The 21,736-nt window shown below is 44.2% G+C and overlaps 1 protein-coding gene across 7 annotated transcripts in view; it reads right to left on the bottom strand.

Moving 5' to 3' along the window:
• Positions 1-21,736, bottom strand: part of LOC121594855 (semaphorin-2A-like) — a 303,073-nt gene that overhangs the window by 79,112 nt on the left and 202,225 nt on the right. For all 7 annotated transcript variants that reach the window (XM_041918589.1, XM_041918585.1, XM_041918583.1 and 4 more), the window contains exon 5: positions 3,611-3,679. In XM_041918589.1, coding sequence (XP_041774523.1) covers positions 3,611-3,679 — 69 coding nt within the window. The remainder of the gene's footprint in view (positions 1-3,610; positions 3,680-21,736) is intronic.

The following is a 21,736-nucleotide window of genomic DNA, read 5'->3' as shown; positions in this document are numbered from 1 at the left end:
TAAAGTTCGCAACAATTGGGTACGGGAACACAATCATACATCACTATATCTGCGTCCTCCACCACCATCGGGTTCACTAATGTCGGAGCGTTGGTCGATTCAAAAAGCCCGGAAATGGACATCGAAAAACCGATAGCGTCACAATGACTGACTTTTGTGTGGCCCGAACAGTGGGATCGACCCCGCCTAGCTAGCTTCCTCCTGCGATAAACAGACTTTGGAGTTGGAATTTTTGTCCAGCTACTTCCGATTCAAATTTGTATGAAAATCAGTGCTGACAGAATTGTGTCGAGCGACGTTAAAATCAAGCGTTTGGGTGGGGTTAAAGAAAAACAAGACTGTACACAAAAATCTGCTGACCAAGTCCGGGTGCAAAATCGTAGCCATCTCGGAAACACGGTAACGAGAGAGAGAGAGAGAGTTTTGCGTCAATAAAGTCTGACAGTCTACAATATTAGCCATCGGGTGGAGAGAGAGAGAAAGATAGGGGAAGCGCAGGGGAACACAAATGCCTTTCCAATTGGACGCAAATATCGTAGTCACAACCCGGCTAAGGCGCCCTCTCTCCCTGATGTGCACACCCATAAAGATGTCTAAAACTAGATATCTTTTCCGAAAAGCCAATCCCGCCTGCCCTACACTACTCTATGAATCTGGATCGGATAACACAAGAAATACATATGTTACGCATGCATAAGCAGCACCACAGCTTGCAGGATAGATAGAGCGAACCGGCGAGATGACTCATGCCCCGGAAGTGAAGGAATCGATCCAACGATAGCAAACGAAATAAAGAATGCTTTATGTGTCTGTTTGCCATTAGAACAATGCACGGATAACATGACAATCGTTTCAGCATTCGTCCGAGAGCAGGAGATGCTTAAAGGAATGCTCTGCTTTGGAGATTTAAATCATTTACATGTAAACGTACATGAGCCCCATTATATTGTGTGTTGTGTTGTAGGATTAGATGGATATTTTGGTTAGCATTGGCATAGCACAGGCGTGTAATACAGCTTAAAAATCAATTCACAGCTTTGTTCGTCCGCTCATCACACTAGCGTATACATCAGTCGAAAGTTATGTACAAACCACAATCATACTCCATACCACGCGAAATAAACCGCATTCACCTCGGACCCATGTCCAACCAGATCGACTCCGGATGCCTTGCCTTCGGACTAGGTATGTCTCCAATATCCTTGCGTCAACATCATTTCAAGACCAATGTCCTTTCCCAGGGTGCGTGCAGCTTCGCCATCTAGAACCCGGTCGACCGTAACATGCCAGCAGTACACACTCGCAAACGTGGGTATGTGTCTTGTGAGAGCTGTGGTATTTACAGACAGGCACATAAATTAGCACACATCGTACCATAAATTCCACGAGACAATTGAGTAAATATTTTAACTTTCCGTGTCGCAGACTTGATCTTCCGTTCCCTGCTAAACTCATGCCGTCTTACTGGTGGTGGGCAGGTGGGTTTGGTTATTACCGTCATGGTTTTCAGATTTCAGCCACTACACCTACTACGAAACCCCGGAGCACTAGCACTGCATGCTCGGTATGCATGAACGGAGGCAAAATTATCACCCCCACGATTCCCGGCGGCATGGATTAGGGGGTTTGTGGAGTGCTGGAATCAGAGATGGAACCGCACCGGATGCGTAGATGCGTGTGAAGGTCCTACTTACACTTCCGGGAACACACGGGCGAGAGTCACACGGGAGTCTTCGGGTTAAGAACGCACTCGTATCCTCTCAGTTTGTTGGCGTTGGCAACGATTCCTTTTCCTCTGCCACAAGCATGGATTATTGATTGAAGCCAGGAGAAGTGGCATAACATTTACCTTTGGACTTTGGGTGCTTTCACGTACCAAAGATCTGTTCAAGTTAGGGAGTGGATCGTCTGTCTTTCTTGAAATTCAATCGTAAAGATACGTGTTTTCTGGCTGAAACTTCTTCATAGCTATTTCTCGTCTCGGAGATGTGATTTCTTATAGCTCTATATTTCAATGGCAAAAGAACTGCTCCCACCCGTCTTCGTGCGTCAAAGCATCGCAGCAGCAGCAACCACCCTTTAGCAACTGCGCACATTTCTCCAATGAACAGGAAGCAAGCAAGGAGAAAGTTTAGTTGAAAATTTATATTATCCCATCCTTACGCGCTGCTTCGTAACTAGTTTGTTTTGCAAAAACGGTTCCGAAACAATCGGGATGCTGCCCCCCCATACCGCACATACAACGGCTCGGGTGCTATAACCACCATTAAAAAGAACAATTGATGGGATACGTCCGTAAGGTTAGAACACTGGAGTTTGCTTGAAGGTTATGTACATTTTTTGTTGCTGTACAATTCCTAGCACTTCCTGAGAGTACGTGTTTCGAAGAATTATTCCTTTCGCACCTATACCTATTAAGCAGTCTTGGACTTCCTCGTTAAGGGTCTCTGTGACCCTTGTCTATTTGGTAGGGAAAAGTTCATTCTTCCTATGTTTTTTTTTTTTTTAATACGGACGTTTCCCCTATCGTTAAAGGCGCAAAGAACTTTTCCGTCTGGATGCTCGAGAACCTTACCAACTCAAGACGTTTGCGGTCGTCTGTGTGGGAAGTGTGGAATAATGCAGAGGGTACACACACACACACAACGGCACAGTGTATTGGACCATTCAGATAAAGTTCAACATCTGCTTCTTCCTAGTACTGCGCGCTGCGGAGTTGTAGTTTGAGATTCCAGTACCACCGTCGTGTTTCATTCCATGCCGCCCGCGATTTCCACAGCTTCGCAAAAGATAAATGGTCGACAGATTGCAATTTATTTGCTCTGGTGCACTGATTTAAAGTGCGAAGAGAGTGAGTGCGACGCCGCGCACCGCACCAAAGAATAAAAGTCAAAGTAGTGTAGCCCATGCTTCAATTGCGTGCTCCTGGACCGGGAGGGGAGAGGGTGATTGTGGGCGATTTTCTAAAAAAATGGCTCTTGCACCCCCCGTTGCAAGTATCGCCTAGATGGACAGACGACACGAAGACAACCGGATGATACAATGGTAGAAAGTTTATCTTCCCAAAGCAACGGACACATCCCGGCAGAAGTGTCTGCCTTGGTAGGAGAAAATGCAACAAGAAACTGTTCTCCCGATCTGGTGCTACAAAATGAACGCAAAATAATGGAGATGTAGTTTTCCCACTTTTTTACGGGTACGGGGAACCATTACAGAGGTCTGTCTTTTTGCTTTTCTGCTTGAGGCTATTAACATGTCTAACAATGTATGGGAAACGTGCACCGGAGGGAGTAGTGCTCGAAGAAGCTTTTTTGAGTCTGCGAACGTTACGTTTAAATATTGTATTGTTACTGTGGAATGTACCACCAGCAAGATGGATGGTAGTAGCCGATCATTTTGGCCCAACAATAAAACCACAAGACTTTTTGCAGTAACGATGACAATTGCTCAAGAATATCTAGAATATCTTGTATCGCATTCTCAGCGTATTCCAAAATTTTTGAATATTTACAGTTGAAGAACACAGTTCAATCATTATTCCGACAAAACCCTTAGCAGAAAACCCTTTGAACCGACAATAGACAATCTTTTGAAGCTTTGTGGTACTTACCTCACTTTTGCCTTTGGAGACGCAGTTGCGAATGTCCGAGCTGGTCGGGTCCAGCACGATGGTGTCACGCTGCAATGAACAAGAAGAGAAATGCGTTGTTTCATTAAAAGCAGTTCGATTGCCAAGTATTTTTTTTTTGTTCGTTTTGATTTCCCTCAGCACACTACGTAATTGCGAATGAGTTTGACGCTATCCAGAAACAGCGCTACGGCACACAATCATCTCGGATCAGTATGATGCCCCGGTTCCTTAAACCCTCATAATCCGGTATCCTAGCATCCATCATCATGGGATAATCTCCAGAGACGGCAAATGAGCAATATCGCGACGGGAGGCAGAGCACGGGGAGCCATTAAAGAACGATGTCATCGCTAATTAACGGCTAACGAAGATGAACTGTTTACCGACAGCAAACAAACAAACAGACTAATAGCAAACGGTCACCTGCTCCTGTTGTGCCCGTCCGCCCGTTCATGTCGCCGGTGGAGTTTAAGTGGAAGGCACAATTATCGTGGATCGGGAAATTGTTTCCCCATGGTTGCGTTTGTGATCCCCCCCCCCCGCCATCACACCCACCCACCGGTGGGAAGATAATGACAACATCCGGCAAAACCCGAAGGATATGCTTCATTATTTAATCACACCATCGCTGAACGGGAAGTTGAAGCCGGCCGCTTCTTCATTACTCCTGTGGCATATAAAAGACAAGGCCAGTTTAATTGAAGCCACTTGGAAATGCTATTCTAATCAATGGCAACCCCAGTTCGTCAATGTTTACCATAATAGCGGGCGGGGTGTGCCATCACCACCAGCAAATGTCAAATGTGATTGAAGCATTAGAGGGTTCTTTTAGCATTTCTTTAGCGCATCGATTACCCATCACAGTCAGGATATTGGCGGTGGCATTTACAGAAAACAGGTTAACGTGTCTGTAATCACCGCAGGTTGCATTTTTATTGAGGCTTCGGTGGTCCTTTTGCTAAGGAATCAAATCACTATCACTAAGCACCAGCTCCTTTTGATCACGAGCAATATCGACCGGAAGATGTCAGCCACCTTGTACCATCTCGCGGCTCCACTCCGCCCAACCACGTCTGCATGCTTCCTGCATAATTGACAGGTAATTTACAATAAATCAAAGAACCTAATTAAATTTTAAAACTCACTCTAGCGTGCACATTCAAGGACCATCATCATCACCGAATCCGAAAAACTTTACGCTCTTGTTGTCCCCCCCCCTATCGTCTCCCCGTTCTCGGTAGCATCGTCGCCCAACCGAGCGCGCGTCTTCCTGTGCGGCTCGTTAATGTCCGTGCCCTGCTGCCTGGCTGCTACGCTTGGGTGGTGTAGAAAACGGTAAAATTCTTCCTATCCAACATACCGTCTCTGTACGGGAAAAAAGGGTTTGCCCGCTTTGGCGTGGAATGAAAATGGTATTTTAGGAAAATGCCAATCGGAAAATCAAAAACCCGCAACACCCTCTCGGGTCGCGCACTCGGGTCGGGTGCAGCGCTAGAAATTGGGATGGATATTTTACACAGCCTCACGACTCCTTAGCAAGTGTGTGTGTGTGTGTGTGTGTGTGTGTGTGTGTGTGTGTGTGTGTGTGTGTGTGTGTGTGTGTGTGTGTGTGTGTGTGTGTGTGTGTGTGTGTGTGTGTGTGTGTGAGACAGGGTCTTTTTCGTTGGGTGACATTTTCAAGGCACGTTTTCGCTCCCAGCGTTATGATTAGTATTGGGGGTACATCGATATTGCACCAACAACATCGGGGTGGCAAAACGTTGAAAGGATATCTTGCCGGTTTTGCTAATTTGTTCCACATCGGCAGCTTCGGCACGAACGGTAACCGATGATGATAATGAGTTGGTAGAGTTGGAAAGTCAGTGTGTTTAAATGTGTTTGTGTGTATATAGTGTATTAGTCGAAAATTGGCTGAACGTGATAAATCGGTCTTCTCCGTCTCGTTAGCATGATAGGGGTAAACAAGGGTGTTGGAAGAAGAAAAAAAAAATGAAAAGTTTGCTTTATTAATAGGGTGAAATTTGATTTCACAGCGCAGATGGAATATTTGAATCAGAATAGTGAATTATTGAGCAAGAATTTTGAAGTATTTTGCGATTATATCAACACATAATTCAAATTACATTTTTGAAACGTAATTGTACGTAATAAAGTGACTGTTGGATTTTGAGATAGGCAGAACACGCCCGCGAGTTAGGCAAAGAATTAACAACGCCTATGCATAGGCAACACGCATTACATGTATTTTCCCATTAGACAGAATTCCCATTTAGACCAGTTCAATCCCAAAGAATCCAGTTGGAATATAGCCAACTTAACAGGATTTAAACAGGAAAATGTATGTATCGCTAACGGAGCACGTCGGCTCCTGATAAGAACCCCCCAGAAATCACCAATGAATCTAGTTAGAATTTCAGTATTAATTACGAAATTCTCACTTCAACTTTTTGATGAGCATTGCTCTTTTAGAGAAATTCGAATTTCTATAAGACTGGCAAGACCGCGGTAGGGAATTCCGTAGTTAGTGTAGCGGTGATTTCCTTCGAGGTGCCAGCCTTTTCAAAGGCTTTTGCTCGGAAGTTCGGCTCCCACGAAATACAGTCCACACGACGGAGTAGGCCGTAGCAACCTACAGTGACTACAATATGCTGAAATGAGACTCCTATTCTTAAATATTATAGTACACAATTAAATTGGTTTATGGCGTCATTGTCTTGCTAATACACGCAGGGCAGTTATTTCATGCACAGGGAGTTTGATCTGAATTGTTCTTACTATTGTTTGTGAATGGCACTGCTTAAACAAAAGCTTTAATCCATTTTGCGATGTGCGCACCGCAATTTCAAACTTGCTCTTCTCCGAACCCCTCCAAGTATGCATTTTGAGTAACGCAACGCCTAAAGTAATGTAATCTGTGTAACAAAATTTTCTCATCACGCTGCTAATAATTACTTTATATTCTATAAATTAGATTTTTAATTATATTATCGTAAGAATCAAAGGGAAATAAGGTTTTCGTTTAATTATGAGCGGCTTGCTCTCTCTCCTTTGCAAAACCTTGCTTTTCCAGTGCTATTGTTTATTGCTTGTCAAACCTATTTGTGAGTCAGTCGTAACATCACTCAAGTGTATACATCAAATGTCACCGAAAAAGAAACACTGCTAATGTAATGTATTCCTGTTCAACACTCCTCGGGGGCATTTTTCAGCGACTCCCTCCTACGTAATCGGCTTTCGGTTGGCGAAAGACCATCGCCATTGAACTAGTAATCACCACAAAACCCCACCCTTCGAGAGCATTTCTATTGTCCTTCGAGTAAGCAACATTAAATGAATGTACCCACGTAAAAACAGCAAATCACACTCTCTTTCTCCCACTTAGCACCGGCCGACGATCCAATAGGCCCACCCTCTAGCTGATTTATATTGTAAATTTATTCCAAGTTTACCGCATTGGTCCGTTACCGCTGGGAGGATACTGGCCCTTGTGCTGTCTGGTAGCGATCGAAAAGTAGAGATTTAATTAAAACCTTACACCCTCCCACCCGTACGTAGGGCAGAAATGAAAACAACAATTCGATAATTCCCGAATAAAAATACTTTCACTGGGATTCACGCCATTTGTTCGTGGCTAGCCGGGCCGCCTCGACGCCTGCCTGGGTAAGACTTTCTGGCAAGACGGTGCCACCGAGAAATTTCCCTCTCGCTTGCCCTCTGTGGGAAGAAATAGCACATGGCCGTACGCCGTGCCCGCACCCCGCAACACACACAAAACCGCACAGCGAGGGAAAAGCAAACGAATACTTTATTAAAAGTTTTTACAAATGCTGACACTAATTAAAATCGTGTTCTTTTCCAGCTTGATGCTGCCGATGCTGCTTCACCCGCTGCGGTACATACGAACTGTCGGTAAAGTTCCGAAATGAAAGGAAGTGTTTCTCCCGAGGGCGTTTGGTAGGCGACTTGGGTGGATTTTCCCTGACGCATTTCGCTCTCTTGGCCACAATTGGAGGGTGTACACGGCTTGTGCTGAATATTTATTCGCGATTAGAAATTAGGAATTTTTGTGTTGTACACACGCATCGTTTTACATCCCCGCCGTCCCGTCCCATGCGAAGGGGTGGTTGTAACGGGTGGAAAACATTACTCTTGAGATCAGTTCCGTCCTCCGGCAGGCGTAGATGTTTTAACATCGCGCTAACATCGATGGTACGAAGTGGAAGCGGAAGTGTGCTAACGCGAGCCTGCAGGGCAAAAATCATTCAAAAGATCTCCTGATTTTCGACACGGAAACACTTTTCTGACAGAGTTTATTGCAGCGTTTACATTTGCTGATTTCGAAGGCGAAGGCAACCAATGTTCCAACACTGCTAGACAAGCAAGACAGGTGTGCGTCATTAGAATGAATGAAGCAAGAAAGTGGCAGAAAAAAAAGTTCGCGCGAAAATACTTCCCATTGACAAATGAGAAAACTCCCGGTGACGATTCTTGCCCTTGGGGTGATTGGTGGGTGAAATTAAATTAGAAACAAATTTCACGCCAACGTGTTTCCCAGCCAGCGCGGTGTGTCAGGGCTTTTGACACCTTGGGATGGAATTTTACCCGCCAGCAGCCACAGCCCCACCATCACCGCCGCTGCTGATTTACTAATGATTCCTTTACCTTGTGTGCCTACCAAGTATCGACAGTAAGAGCCTACCCACTATTCAGCTGCTACACGTTGTGTTTAACATCCCCTCCTTCTGCTTACCATCGCCACCCTGGGATCTGGGTCTTATGGGATTATAAATTGAAATCATTAATTAGATGTGATTGTGATTAAGAATCGTTGCAAATTGCAAACTTGTTTACCGTCCCATCTGCGAGGGTCACGACACACTCACGGCTCACCTCGCTGCCACTCCCGGAAAGAAATATGCTTTCTAATTACATACGCATTAATTTCTACCCATGTACGCCTTCTTCCGAGTCGAGGCAGATGGCAGGTTAGTTTAGCGTTTTCCATCGGGCGGCAGAGTGGAGGTGGCTAGACACAAAATGTTACCGTTGAGACACATTTTATGGCTACAAGAAAGCTTCCCGTTCCTGTTTGAGACAGCCCATGCAAGGTGTGTAGAGTAGAGATGATGATGCCTAACTTTTCTTTCAATTAGTTGCTAGGAAAGTGTTTGATGTTTTTTTTTTTATATAAAAATGTTTTCGTTATTCGGAAAGCAGCCCAAGAATGCTAAGTAATTTAAATGAATACAACACGAATTCCATGCTTGAAGCCATAAATGTATTTGGGAGAATTGTGAATGTTACATGATTTTTTATTTCGTTTAAACAACTTATGATTTTTCATGTTAATATGATTGTACATACCGAAACATTCCTACTTTTTGTGTCAGTCGACGATAATTAATGCTGGATATGAAATTGGTTCAAAGCAAATTATGTTTTGCAGTACATTCACCAAATACCAAATCATCTTATTTTTTCAACTTATTGTAAACAGACGGCAAATTCCCCACATGCTTTATTTAGCGTTTCTACATAGTTTGAAAGCATGTGAAAATTAAGCAGAAATTTGTTCCAAAATGTTTTTTTTTTAAATTTCTTAGGGCATACTCACGCTTATGCCTTTGTTAAGACGAGCAAATTGGTTGCTACTGCCAACGAGAAATAACCCGATCAGTTCCCATCCCATCGGCTTGTACGGACGCAGGCTTGTAAGCACGCAACACCATTAACGCGCAGAGAAAAAAAGGTTTGGTTATTTGTTACGGCTACAACAACAGCCCGAAGAATAGAATTTTCACCTCTGTTCATGTTTGATGTCCTCCGGGCGCTGTAAATTCACCACCACTACGAGCAAAAGATTGAAGATCGGTTCACGGGCTTATACCCACACGTTTCCATACGCCAACCGTTTTGTGTGATCCGTTCCTTGAGGCAAACTTTGCCACAAACCCGAAGCTTCCAAAATCCTTTCCCAACCGGCATCGGGGGTAAACAATTGGTGCGCGCGTGTGTATCGCGGGTGCGATTTTTTTTTTTGCAGAAGCCAGGCTCTTTGCAAAAACCCGTGTGTTGACAGATTAATGAGGGAAATAAAATTTCCACCCTTTCTGGCGGCCACCATCTGTTGGGCCGGGGCACCGGTTACTTCCGCCCGGAAAATACAATGAAATAATTAGATAGCAATCAGTGGACCGCGGGAGAGCAAGCGCAAGCGAAAAAGGTGTGAAAATTTGTGGCCGACTGTTTGCAAAACCTTGTGTGCGCCCGGCTGTAGGCGAGCGAAGGAAAAGTTGTGTGCTGTGCGCACGTTTTCCGGGTAGAACCCGTTGGCACTTTGCAAAGTTCCTCATTCCTCCTGGTGCGGTTTAGGGTAAGGATTTGTGCAAGGGAAGGGAAAGAAAGAATGAGTTTTCCATTGAGAATCACACCAGACCGGCCGAAGTGAAAATGCCTTTCGAGAGACTTCCGGGTTGGTGAGTTTTTGTCTAAGAAATCGAAAGGGGTTACCAAGCACCATTCGAACGAGAAAACGGATAATTTCTTGTCTGCCGACGGGCACGGTGAGTTTTTTGGAGGTCGAAATTTGTCTAAATCATCGTCTCAATAAATGCCTCCGGGAGTGGAATAATTAATTACACCCATCAACAGCAGCGCGAACGAGATTGTACGCGATAGGTCTGCTGCTGTCCGATCGCACAAGAAGGCGCAAAATGTGAAACTTTGTGTGCACGAGTGTGAAAACGTAATCCATTAATCAAAACTCTCCACCGGGCGGGGGAATTTCACCGGCCGAGTAAGTTTATTGAATACAGCGCCAAGGAATGGAAGCACTTGCAGTACAAGAAAATGAAGTAAATCCTCGGCCTTAATCTACAAAAAAGTGTCACTGAATAACACAACCCGGTGAAGTGTGTGGTTGTGGCCTCAGCACAAAACACTTCCAGCGCTAGTGGCAGAGTGATCTTTTCCCATGTTTAGCAAAGACATAATCGTTTTTCACGCTGGCAAAGCATATGACAAAGCGGTGGAACTCTAAACCAAAACCTGGTTCGACACGCTGTTAATTTTGCATGGTGGGATTAAAAACGAAATTTCTGTGGCAAGTTTGGGGCTACGAGGAGCTGTGGCTAACACACAAAAGTGAAGTTGACCAACGTTGTAGGTGTACGCTCTCTGAAAGGATAATGGTGCGGGGTCCAAATCCGTCCTTTCAGATATTCAATTGCACTCAAACGTAAAAGCTGGTCTTAAGTTTGCTTGGAGGAGGTGCGATGGAATTTGTTTTCAATGAATTATACAGAGAAAAAGTCCTTCAATTGTGTGATGTATGAAGCTGAAATGTGATAGATACATTTTCATGCTAGAAAAATGTATTCTGGATTGCACTTATTCGGAACGTAATTTGAAATGAATTATTACGGTAAAAGAACTCGCTAAGCAGAGGATACAAAACGAAGAAACTACAAAGTAAATATTTAATTCTGCTAAAATGATAATGCTATAAAAAATGAAAAAGATAAATTGATTCGCATAAGAAAAGAATATGCTTCATATCAAAAATGTCCGGTAATATCATTTACCATTATTAAAAATTGGGTTAAAGCCGCTCAGCTCAAGAATAAACAGATCCAAAATAAAAAGGTAAACATTCAACTAGACGATTTTATGCTAATTCTTATTAAACAATCGAAAGCAGAAAATAGCAAAATATAGATGATGAACTCCTCACTATACAAAAATGGCAACATTCTACGATAGAACCGACATGAAATGAACGAACAGATGTGGAATAAGGCAAAAATGTTCCCGAAAATTGAGCTTACGCTTGGTTTATTACACACTGCGCATACATATCAGAACTGTAACATGAGCTGTGTGTATCATTTTTTGGCAATTTCCTCAGGGAGAGTTTTTCTCTTGTTGCAAAATTGACTAACAAACCACACGCGGATTGAGCATTTAGATCCCTTCGTGGAAGAAGGCAACATTAGAATGTAGCTAAAAAAACGCGGAATATATGTAAAATCTGTCACTCGCGAATGACGAAACGTGTAGCTTCCCCTCCTGCTTTCTCTATACACAAATCAGGGCACATGAAATCCTACTCCTCAATCAAGCCCCTCGCTGCTAACGAACGACACGATGTAGGGGAATGGCCGCAAGAAGTGAGAGTGCAAGCAACACATACAAATCGTATCATATAATCTATGCCTCGCGCATTATCGCTACTCGTTTATTATACATCATTTTTATTCGGCAATCCATCGCCATATAGGAAACGGAAAAAAGGGAGCGAGTTGCCTTTGTGCAATTTGACCCGACCTCCGGGTGTAATGCTCGCGAAAAACGTACGCGGCATAGAAAGGAGAAGCCAAAACGACACATTCCAACATGTCTTTTCTTGCTTCGCGTTTCGCGTTTAATGGGCTTTTTCCGAGGAGCACCCGTAAACCGCTCCAAAGCACCAATTTTCATCTCGTTCTCGTGTGCGATAGCATTTTATTTACTTTTCTTTTTTTTGTCGCTTCCACCAACAAATTGCTTCAAAAATCACGCTCCACTAAAGCAACGATTCGGCACTGTTTTACGATTTACCAACACTCCCCAAAATGACTGGTGTGTGCGTGTGTGTGTGTGCTGAGAGAAAAACAATGAAGCGTAGCAAATGAAATCCTGTCCAAATTTATTATCATTATCATGACGATTGTTTCGAAAATAGGCTACAGTGAGCGGCTTCGGATCCGAGGTTAGAAAAGCGTAATCCCAACGCAGCTGTCAAAATTCATTAACCGAGGAGGTTGTAAAAATGATTGTGACTTTAATTTCTGCTGCCAACTCTCGTACAGCAAAGCAGCATAGAGAAATCGTCCGGAATGTGAAGGGGGCGAAGGTTTATCAAAGCACATGATTCACATGAGCCATGAACTGTTTGGCTTTCGGTCATATGAACTCCACCTTACACCATTCCCAATTCTGCCCGTCCCTCTGATGAACGGTGGAACGCAATCAGTTATTATGAACTGTCAGGAAGAAATCAGCATAAATTATTATTTACATGCTTTCTCTCCCGCAAATGGTCTGTGGATGGTTGGGAAAGGAAAATTATTGAATTAAACCGGTTCTCCGTAAAACTCGAACCGTTCCCGTTACTCATGACTGCGTACGGGCCGGGGGTGGCTTTCGGTGTGCGGTGGATTTATGTGTGCAAATATTTGCTAAACTGGTGTACTTGATGAGTGGGACGCAACTGTCGTTAGAACTCTCTGCATCCCTTTCCCTCTATCTCTCGCTGTTGCTTTCCTGGGATGAAACATATTTTACCGATTTTAACCGCCCCCCGTATTTGGGTGTTCCGAGTGCGTGGGTTATATTTTATGGCGCTGGAAAGGGGTTGCAATTACGCATAGATAATTAACACATCTGAGAGCACCCGCTCCGCTGTGAAGGAAGGTGAGCAAAGAGGATCGGGGGAAAGAGCCTTCGGTTCCACTTGCTGCGCAGAAGGGAAAACTGACTTCCATCGTATATTATGCATCAGCAATCAAGCATTTCATTTGCATTCGTCCTGTGCCCGCCCGGGGAGCGTTGGATGGATTGACATTTGGATTTAATGCACACCCGACCGCCGTATCACCCCGGCTGGGTACTCTCGCCACTGACCGGGAGGGGAAAACAAAGGCGAGGAAAAACCACATTTAGCCAGCAGGATAACGAATCAACCTTTTTGATGGTATTGATTGAGCGAGCTTTGAGATAGCCACCCGCTGAAAGTGCCGTTGTGAAGCTTCCGAAGCTTGCTCGAAAGGATGCATGCTGCAACTATTGGTAGGAGGAGGGAAGCAGCAGCATTTCTGTAACGTGGTGCGTGTGCTGTAGGTCTTTTGATATGCAAATTTCCTGCACACAATGTGCTTTTGTTTGCGTATGGAAATGATTTAATGTGCTTCCGAATCGTTATCGATTTTGTTGCCGATGGCTTAAGCGGCTTAGAGATTTATGCAGATTGTGTTCTTTCAGCGGTGGTAATACTTTTGCTTTATGAATGTGACATCAATTGTTGTTGATGAATTAAAGCTCTAATTGGGATTGTTTCACTGGCGGAATATGACATTTTTATTTGATGGATTATTTCGATAATCATCAAACTATTTAGAGACATGCGTTGCGGCATATTGATAGCAGAAAAACTCCAAAAAAATTTGATTATCTATAGTTGATATCATCAATCCAAAAAGACAAAAACAAAACATGCAAAATCACTTTCCTACAAAATGTGCCCTAAATCTGCATACATGAACACGTTCTTTTAACAAGAGATTTACAAGCAAACTTCACAAAAAGGGAAAAAAAAACCCTTCCTGTGTTTCAAGAACACACACAGATACAAAAGCATACACATAGCACCAAAAAATCCTTTTTCTAACCAATGGCTAACACTCTTATGATTTTGGAAAAGAGCCTGAAAAAAATACAACCCTTTTCAAAAGAGCCACGCGGAAAGAGATTGCGGTGCGAAACGTGCAAAACTCGACGAAAGACGTCCTATTTTAGTCGAGAATCACTCGACCTACTCAGACGTCCTTCAAACCAGTGCTCTGGATCCGTGTTTCTCTGCTACCCATTTGCCTGGTCGTGTTGTGCAGGCTGTTAGTAGTTAGCGGTTGCTTCCTTTCAACACAAAACACTTTCACTCATCCTCGCCGTGTTCATGGATGTGATGGTTGTCTGGGTGGCTGGGTGGTTTTTGTTGTTATTTTGTGTGTCCACACATTGCTACACCGTATGGGGCGTTGTGTGTCCATCCTTTCTGTCCTTTACGAAGCGCTCTTTTCAGCATCAAGAACGGATATAAAAGAATACATAAAGGTGGCTACCTGATCTAGACTGACAGCAGTGTGTGTTACTCAATGGCTCATCAATGTCAACTCGTCATAGCTGGTTCTACAGCCGGGCAGCGTTGCGCCGAGAGTAGGGAAAAAAGGCGTTCAAGAAACGTCAATACATTGATTTTTTTGTGCAATTGAGACATCTGCGATAAATGGATTCCTGTTTAAGGCTCTACATAAAACCACGATGTGTTAAATAGTACATCAATTTAAACTAGTACGCTAAGAATAGATGTTAAAACACCAATCATGATAGGGTTCTGTCGTCTTCTAGTCGGATATATAACGATAACATATATGACATATACCGGTAACGATGATTGCTGCTGACACGATTTTGATCACAATTAACAATTTGGGGGTGTAAATAAAATAAATAATTAACAAAAATGTTCATAAAATGCCGTAATACGTCACCTGAGCCCAAAAGAAAATTAAATCAATCTGTTGTTGAGTTATATTATCCGAAGAGAACACATGGACAACAAAGAAACCCAAAAACGTGGAAATCCCATTCAATAATCCTCATTCCCGTGCACCAAAATGTCACAAAACATACTTTTAAAAGGGATTTCACTTTACACCAGTAGGTATGGTCATCACTGTCCACATAGACCCACACACACATACACACTTTAAAAGCTATCGCTTTAACGCACCGTAGTTGCATAATTAAAGATACGATAAAAACCAGGAAACCTAATAGATGAAGAGTTTACCTTGATCCACAAAAAGTAATATCAATAAAAAAAAGTACTACACCCAGCGCAAAGAAATCTCAAAGGAAAACAAAGGCTAATTGGAAGCGTTAGCCAAAAAACTCGCAACCTTTTCAACAAAACGGCAGGGGAATCATACAACACCGGGTTGAGCTGCAAATTTTTGGACCAAATAAACACGCATACGAGATGCAAAGCTGTGGTGAAGATCTAGTTGTGTGGGTTTTTGGGAAGAATAAAGGGTAAAAATGGGAAACCTGACAAAAAAAGAAACCCGTAACGCTCCCCACCATCCTTTCATTCCCTTGATAAAAAGGGCTTCGTGAAAGCTGAAAATTTTTCCGCTAAATTTATTATCCTTCACTCGCGAGATTTGGCTCCGAACTGGGTTTTTTGTGTGTGTTTCTCTGTGCTGTTACCAGCTTACCATATTTGCAGTAACTTCCTCTTCCTGTATGTGTGTGGTAAAGGGGATTTTATGCTCAATTGTTAGTCCAGTCTGGTAGCCACTGGACCACCACCACCCGCGATAAGTTGGAAAATGTTTTACACTAGTCCGTTGGGAGGGTGTTTTTTCTGGGGAATGTTGGATTTACCGCGTCGATATATGGCCAGCAACCAGCCTCCCAGTGTGGGGGATGTGGCATACACTCGCTCTGTACTTCCAGTGCATGTGTCCGCCGTGTGGAGTTCCGCCGCGGGCAGATGAAGCATATCGTTGGGGATTGCAAATTAGTCGAAATGGGAAAATGTTTTTCTGCTTTTTCCTATGCATTTCGGCTGTAAGTGTAGAGAGCAAACCGGTGTACTTCATCGAACAGGGGAATCGGATAATTGTGAATTATACGCCATGTCCATATCCACGCGAAATTGATTTATGGTGTTCGGCATAGCTGCGAAATGTGTTTGGTCTGTACTAGCTTTTTTAGTTATTAGTGTTGAATAATGTTGAGTTCGAAGAATTGCGAAAAAAAAACACGAGATTTATATGAATAATTGAGCAGGTTGAGTGGAAACAGTTTGAGCTATTTGCGTCAGTGCTGAAATGAGTAGCTTTGTTCGTTTTTTCCCCTCCTATTTCAAAAATCAAAAATCAAAATCAAATAAAAAATAAAAACAGATTTATGAATTTCAATAGTTAAACAATGATGTTTCATCTCCATGCGGCAGACTTCACCAATATGAGGCTCAACTCTCTTGAACTTGCTGTTGTTGGCAACATTTCATAAAAAAAATGACGAAACAAACACTGCAGACAGCGTGCGTGAGCTAACCTCACCAACATAATTTGCATTTGATTAACGTTCGTTTGACTTTCATCGTGAAAGTGTGCACAAAACGGGGCAAAAAAACAACCTCACCATCCGTGCGGACTAACAAGCTAACCGCCAGCCGTCAACAAGCTGAAGCCATCTTCATCTCCAGTCCATTGAATTCGTAAGAGCTCACTCAGTCAAAATTAATAGCTAAACGGCTGCATCCTGTTCGCATACCAGACCCACTGGGTACACTGAAGAAGATGGTTGCAAAAAAAGGATGAACGTTAGCATGAGCACTATTTAGGATAGCAAAAGCTCTCCCTTGATCCGGCAGGGTATGGGAGTGAATGGAGACAGCAGCGAAAAAAAAAGAAGACGCCAGCAACACACCAACACTAGTTGCTTTGCGAATAAACAAATCACCTTCATCAAAGGCGAAAAAGGATAACGATGGTGTATCACGCCTTCCTAAGTTTGGCTTCCGGAAAAGGATCTTCACCACCACCACCATCACTACCGGCAGCAGTGCCCGGCGGTTGACGGGTGGGATGGCAAAAACATCCTCGACAAGATTCAACCCCTCCTCCCCCCACCTCCTTGCACAGGATTTTCCCGTCATGGGCACCTTTTCGCTTTATTGTATACGATTTTGAAGATCATCCCCGCGGCGAGGATATCCTACGATGTATTGCGGATGCTGCAGTCCTTCCTCCCGTGGCTGACCATTTTGAAGACCACACCATCTTCACCTTCACTCACCCCCCCCCCGCTGAACGCAACAATGGCTTATAATCTTATCGTATTCGGTGCCGTTGTAAAAAAAAAATGGAAGAAAAAGCGCAGCGGTAAGGATTTCCGGTGAGCTTTGCAAAAATATTCTCCCCTAAGTTGAGACTGGGAGGACCGTGAGCCACGTCAAGATGATTCGTAGAAGATCTTTAGAGCAAAGCTGTTCTCTCTGACCGGTGGTGCCACATTGGGAGGGTAGCAAACAAAAAAAAAGCCCCCTGAACCCCTCCTATCCTATCGAGACGTCCGAGCACGGTAAAACATTTCCTACAAGATCCTCCCGTTTTGCTTCGTCTTCTTGTCCAGACCTGTCGTGTTTCTTCTGCACGTCGCCCACAGCAACCGAACCGGAAAGGTGCAAAAGAAAAGCTTCAACAGTTTCTTATTATTGGGTCGGTAGCGTGAAAAGCGTGAACCGATCCATCGTCTTCGCTCAAGGCCAGGAACGCCGAGGGAACGAGGCAAACGGAACGGACAGTTCCGGCGGCTCTTCGGGGTTAGCTCCTTTCCGGTACACCTTTTTTCCATTCATCTTATCGGGCGCGGGAGCAATGGAAGAAAATGTTGCAGACCCCGACGAAGATAGAGCCGTAGCAATTGCAACGGCAAAGGAAAAAGATGTTTCCCTGTGGATTTCACTTCCTTCCGGTAACAATCGCCGTGGTGGTCGTGGGGGTATAAGGTAGCACGTTTTCAAAAGCACGTCTGGGTAGGTGCTTCTTTCTTTGGCCTGAGGAGTAATTTCAAAACAAGAAAGAAATGGTGCACAACCCAAGGTGTCTTCTCCCCTTGCCAACCGTAAGAGAACGAATTGCTGCTATAAGAAGACAGCACAAGCATGATTATCGTCCCGAGGCCGTTTGTGCAGGCGCTGGTCAGCTACAGCAGCAGCTGAAGCTGTTAGCAGAACCGCCGTTGCGTTGTCGGGAAGGTGTTTCGTACAGTTTCGCATCCGGTTGGAGTACGGACCGGGGCATGATTCAACCGCAAACAAGTCTGGAAGCTGATGCAAGGATAACGCGCAGCACGGAACACGGCCCTGACAGTGGAAGGTGCACTAAAGATGCTTCTCTCGTACACTGGCGGTAAACGTATAATGCCGGCTGAAACCAGCTGGACGAGGGAGAAAAACGCATACAAAAGTATGAAAGTGCATCGGTGCTTAAGGTCCTCGCTCCACGCCTCCCGGGGATCAACGACGGGAGGGTTAGCTTTTGAACACGGTGGCTGCAAAGACGAGACTGTTCAAGATCTGGAAGATGTTTTCATCCCAACCTCAACCGCGCTCGTGGTGTAAGTGTCATGATCTGTTACAGTTGAAACGGCGCGCGGTGCATATCGATGACTTTGTTATTTATCTTCACGGTTAGGATCAACAGGAAAGCATTTGGCAGGCAAAGGTTGATTGCTGTTGATGTAAAGGTGATTTCAGACCGGGAAAAGAAGAGCTTTTAAAGCCTGTTTGAATTGTGCGATTTGTGCAGCTTATTGGTGTCAAGGAGCGTACATAATTTGACAACGTTTCCGTGTTTTATTTTAAAGCATAAGATTACAGCGACTTAGCACAACATGCACACGACATTACAAGTAAAAATACACAACAAGGAGCTCAAGATTAAGAATCACAGAAAAAAGACAAGAAAAATGCCATTAAACCTTGTCCGTCAGCATCATTCCGGTGGCGTGTGTCTAGAATGGCAGGCTAGAAACTTCTCCACAGCATCTTAACCCACGCCACTTCCCAACCACCATTCTGGCTCTGATCGTGGTGCCGAGAATGTCTCCACGAAAAAAACAAGCAACGAAATTGCTGTCTTAATACGTTCAACCTGCTGCGCTCGGTGCGCTTGTTTGCCAAATTAGGCGAAATTCCCAAACCAACCCTTTTAAGCTGCGCTTTACTGCGCCGCTCTCGTCCAAAGTTTCGCAAAAGACAACATTCGAGGCATGAGAATCCGGCGAAAAAAAACACGAAACGACAGGAAGGAGCAAGACATTGCGCGGCTGAGGTCTGAAGCATGACGAGTGGATTACAAACTGCTTATTGCGTCGTTAGCATGGAAAGCGAAAATGTCAAACGCACCACCACCACAGGCAGCACCATCACCACCAAATACACCAGGCCAGGCGGCGTGTGGCCTGTTCCGGGCAGCAGCACACTTGAGGACACGTGCAATCAGGATATAATCTCTCCCAGGCTGGGCCGCCAGCACGATCATACACAGGCGATGACGAGCGCCGGCATAATGGGTGAAGTGGATAAATAAAACATAAGAGAGCAACAAACACACACACACACACACACACACACACACACACACACACACACACACACACACACACACACACACCACACACACACACACACACACACACACACACACACACACACACACACACACACACACACACACACACACACACACACACCACACACACACACCCACACACACACACACACACACACACACCACACACACACACACACACACACACACACACAAACATAGAATTCGTGGTGAAATGGAAGGTTAACATGAAGGAAAAGAGGGTAGTTTAATAAAAACGAAGTACGAACAGACACAGGAATTTCCATTGGTGCAAACAAGGGTCACTGAAATGTGTTTGATGGAATGTCTTGTTGAAGCTCTGTTCGCGAGGCGACGGCGATGTGATGGTAGTTAGATGAGATAGACACCTTATACGAAGCGTCGCGATCCTGCCACCGATGAAGTCATTTAGACACGGTTGAGATGCGCCTTAAAGGTGATATGGAGTTTATTACTAATGTGGGAAGGTTAGTTCCATGAGAGTTGCTGTATTGCTATATGCTATATAATATTAGGATTTCGTCGTTTTGATGTCACGGAAAAGTCACATAAAACGTATCCTTACTTCCTTATCCAATCATAATTGATGGGGTAGCTTGTAAACATCAATCAAATTGTATTTAATGTTCGAAACATATACTAGCATACACGATGAAATGTGTTGATAAAGCGGCTTACTAATTTAACACGTCTCATATGGTTGGAATTTAAATGCTAGTACATCAATTGCTCACATCGAAGCAAATCGCAACTACGGTACACTGCCTGCTGCTACTGCTCTTGTCTTCCAACGACATAATAAGTTCCGACACAGCGCACAAAAGTGCAGAAAATGTACGCAGATTTAATTAAGACATTAAATACTGAACTCCCTTTGGTCTGCTCTGCAAGGAGCACTGTTTAACAGCACACACTCTGGTAGAGCTTCCTGCAGCGGGGAGGGACCGTTAAATTTTCCGTCCTCCTAACGGGGTTGGGTGCCGGTTGAGATGCACTTAAAATAATTCCATCGGACACTGGGACATCAGTGGAGCTCATACGCGATGCTGAAGGGAAATTATTGCCACACGCTCGTCAGCCTTTGCTGGCGGAATGTTAAATTTCGTTCGCAGTGGCTACTGGGAGGTCTAATTTTGGAAACACCAGACGTAAGGCGCGCACAATATGGTTTAGGAGATCCATCAACACAGGGTTTGAAGTGGACAAAAAAAGTACACTACACACGGTAGAAACTAAAACAGAATAACGGAGCATAATGTTGAAAATTGCATTAAAAGTTTACGACCTGAGAGTAGGTAAAACGGGTGCACGAGCATACGACCTGATGTGATGATGAAGATGATGATGATTGCATTTGGCGAGTTTCGGCTAGCCGTTGGCTTTATGTTACACCGTACGCAAATCCCACTTGACTTACCTAAAATGAAAAGTAACAAAAACACAATTAAAATTACTATATAAAGTGTTCTAACGTATGTTTCGTGTGTATAATATGTAATGTAATTTAAAAGGGAGCTAGCATTCAATATCAAAACAGAGTTCATTTTCCTATGCACACACACATTGTAAACCTGCATAGATCCCCACAAAGACAAAACATTCCTGTCAAACCTTATTAAACTCGTCATACGGAGTCCCTGTTTCCCCGTTTCCCAGTGTGTATTGCTTTTCGCTTTCGCTCAAATTAAAGCCGCCCGACAACGGCGGTAGCACCCAACGACCACGACGTAACGTTTTCATGTCAAATTTCATTAAATTCATTCCGGCCGCATCCCAACCCGACACCCCTCTTGCGTTTGCCGGTCTATTAAGCGCGCGCGCACACACATTCCTTGTCTCAATTTGATGTTTCCCTGTTTGATTTCGATTTCACTTCAAACCGGCTGTTGGGTGCAACCGGTTTTTAATGTTTCCCCTAGGAAACAGAGACCGAGGAAGAAACACGACAAGCAAACATTGTTTCTTCGTCCTTTGCCCTTTTCCGCGCAGTAAGCGTGCGGTGTAAGTACGAAGCAGAGGGTGCGCGCCTTGTGCAGCCACACGAGCGGACGGAGGGGACACAAACACACACACAGTCGCTATATCGCGTATATATCGTTTGTAATTCCTCAAGCGAAGG

Source organism: Anopheles merus, chromosome 2L (assembly GCF_017562075.2).
Source record: "Anopheles merus strain MAF chromosome 2L, AmerM5.1, whole genome shotgun sequence".
Classification (NCBI taxonomy): Eukaryota; Metazoa; Arthropoda; class Insecta; order Diptera; family Culicidae; genus Anopheles; species Anopheles merus.
The sequence above is the reverse complement of the archived record's forward strand: the minus strand, read 5'-3'. Positions and strand labels throughout refer to the sequence as shown.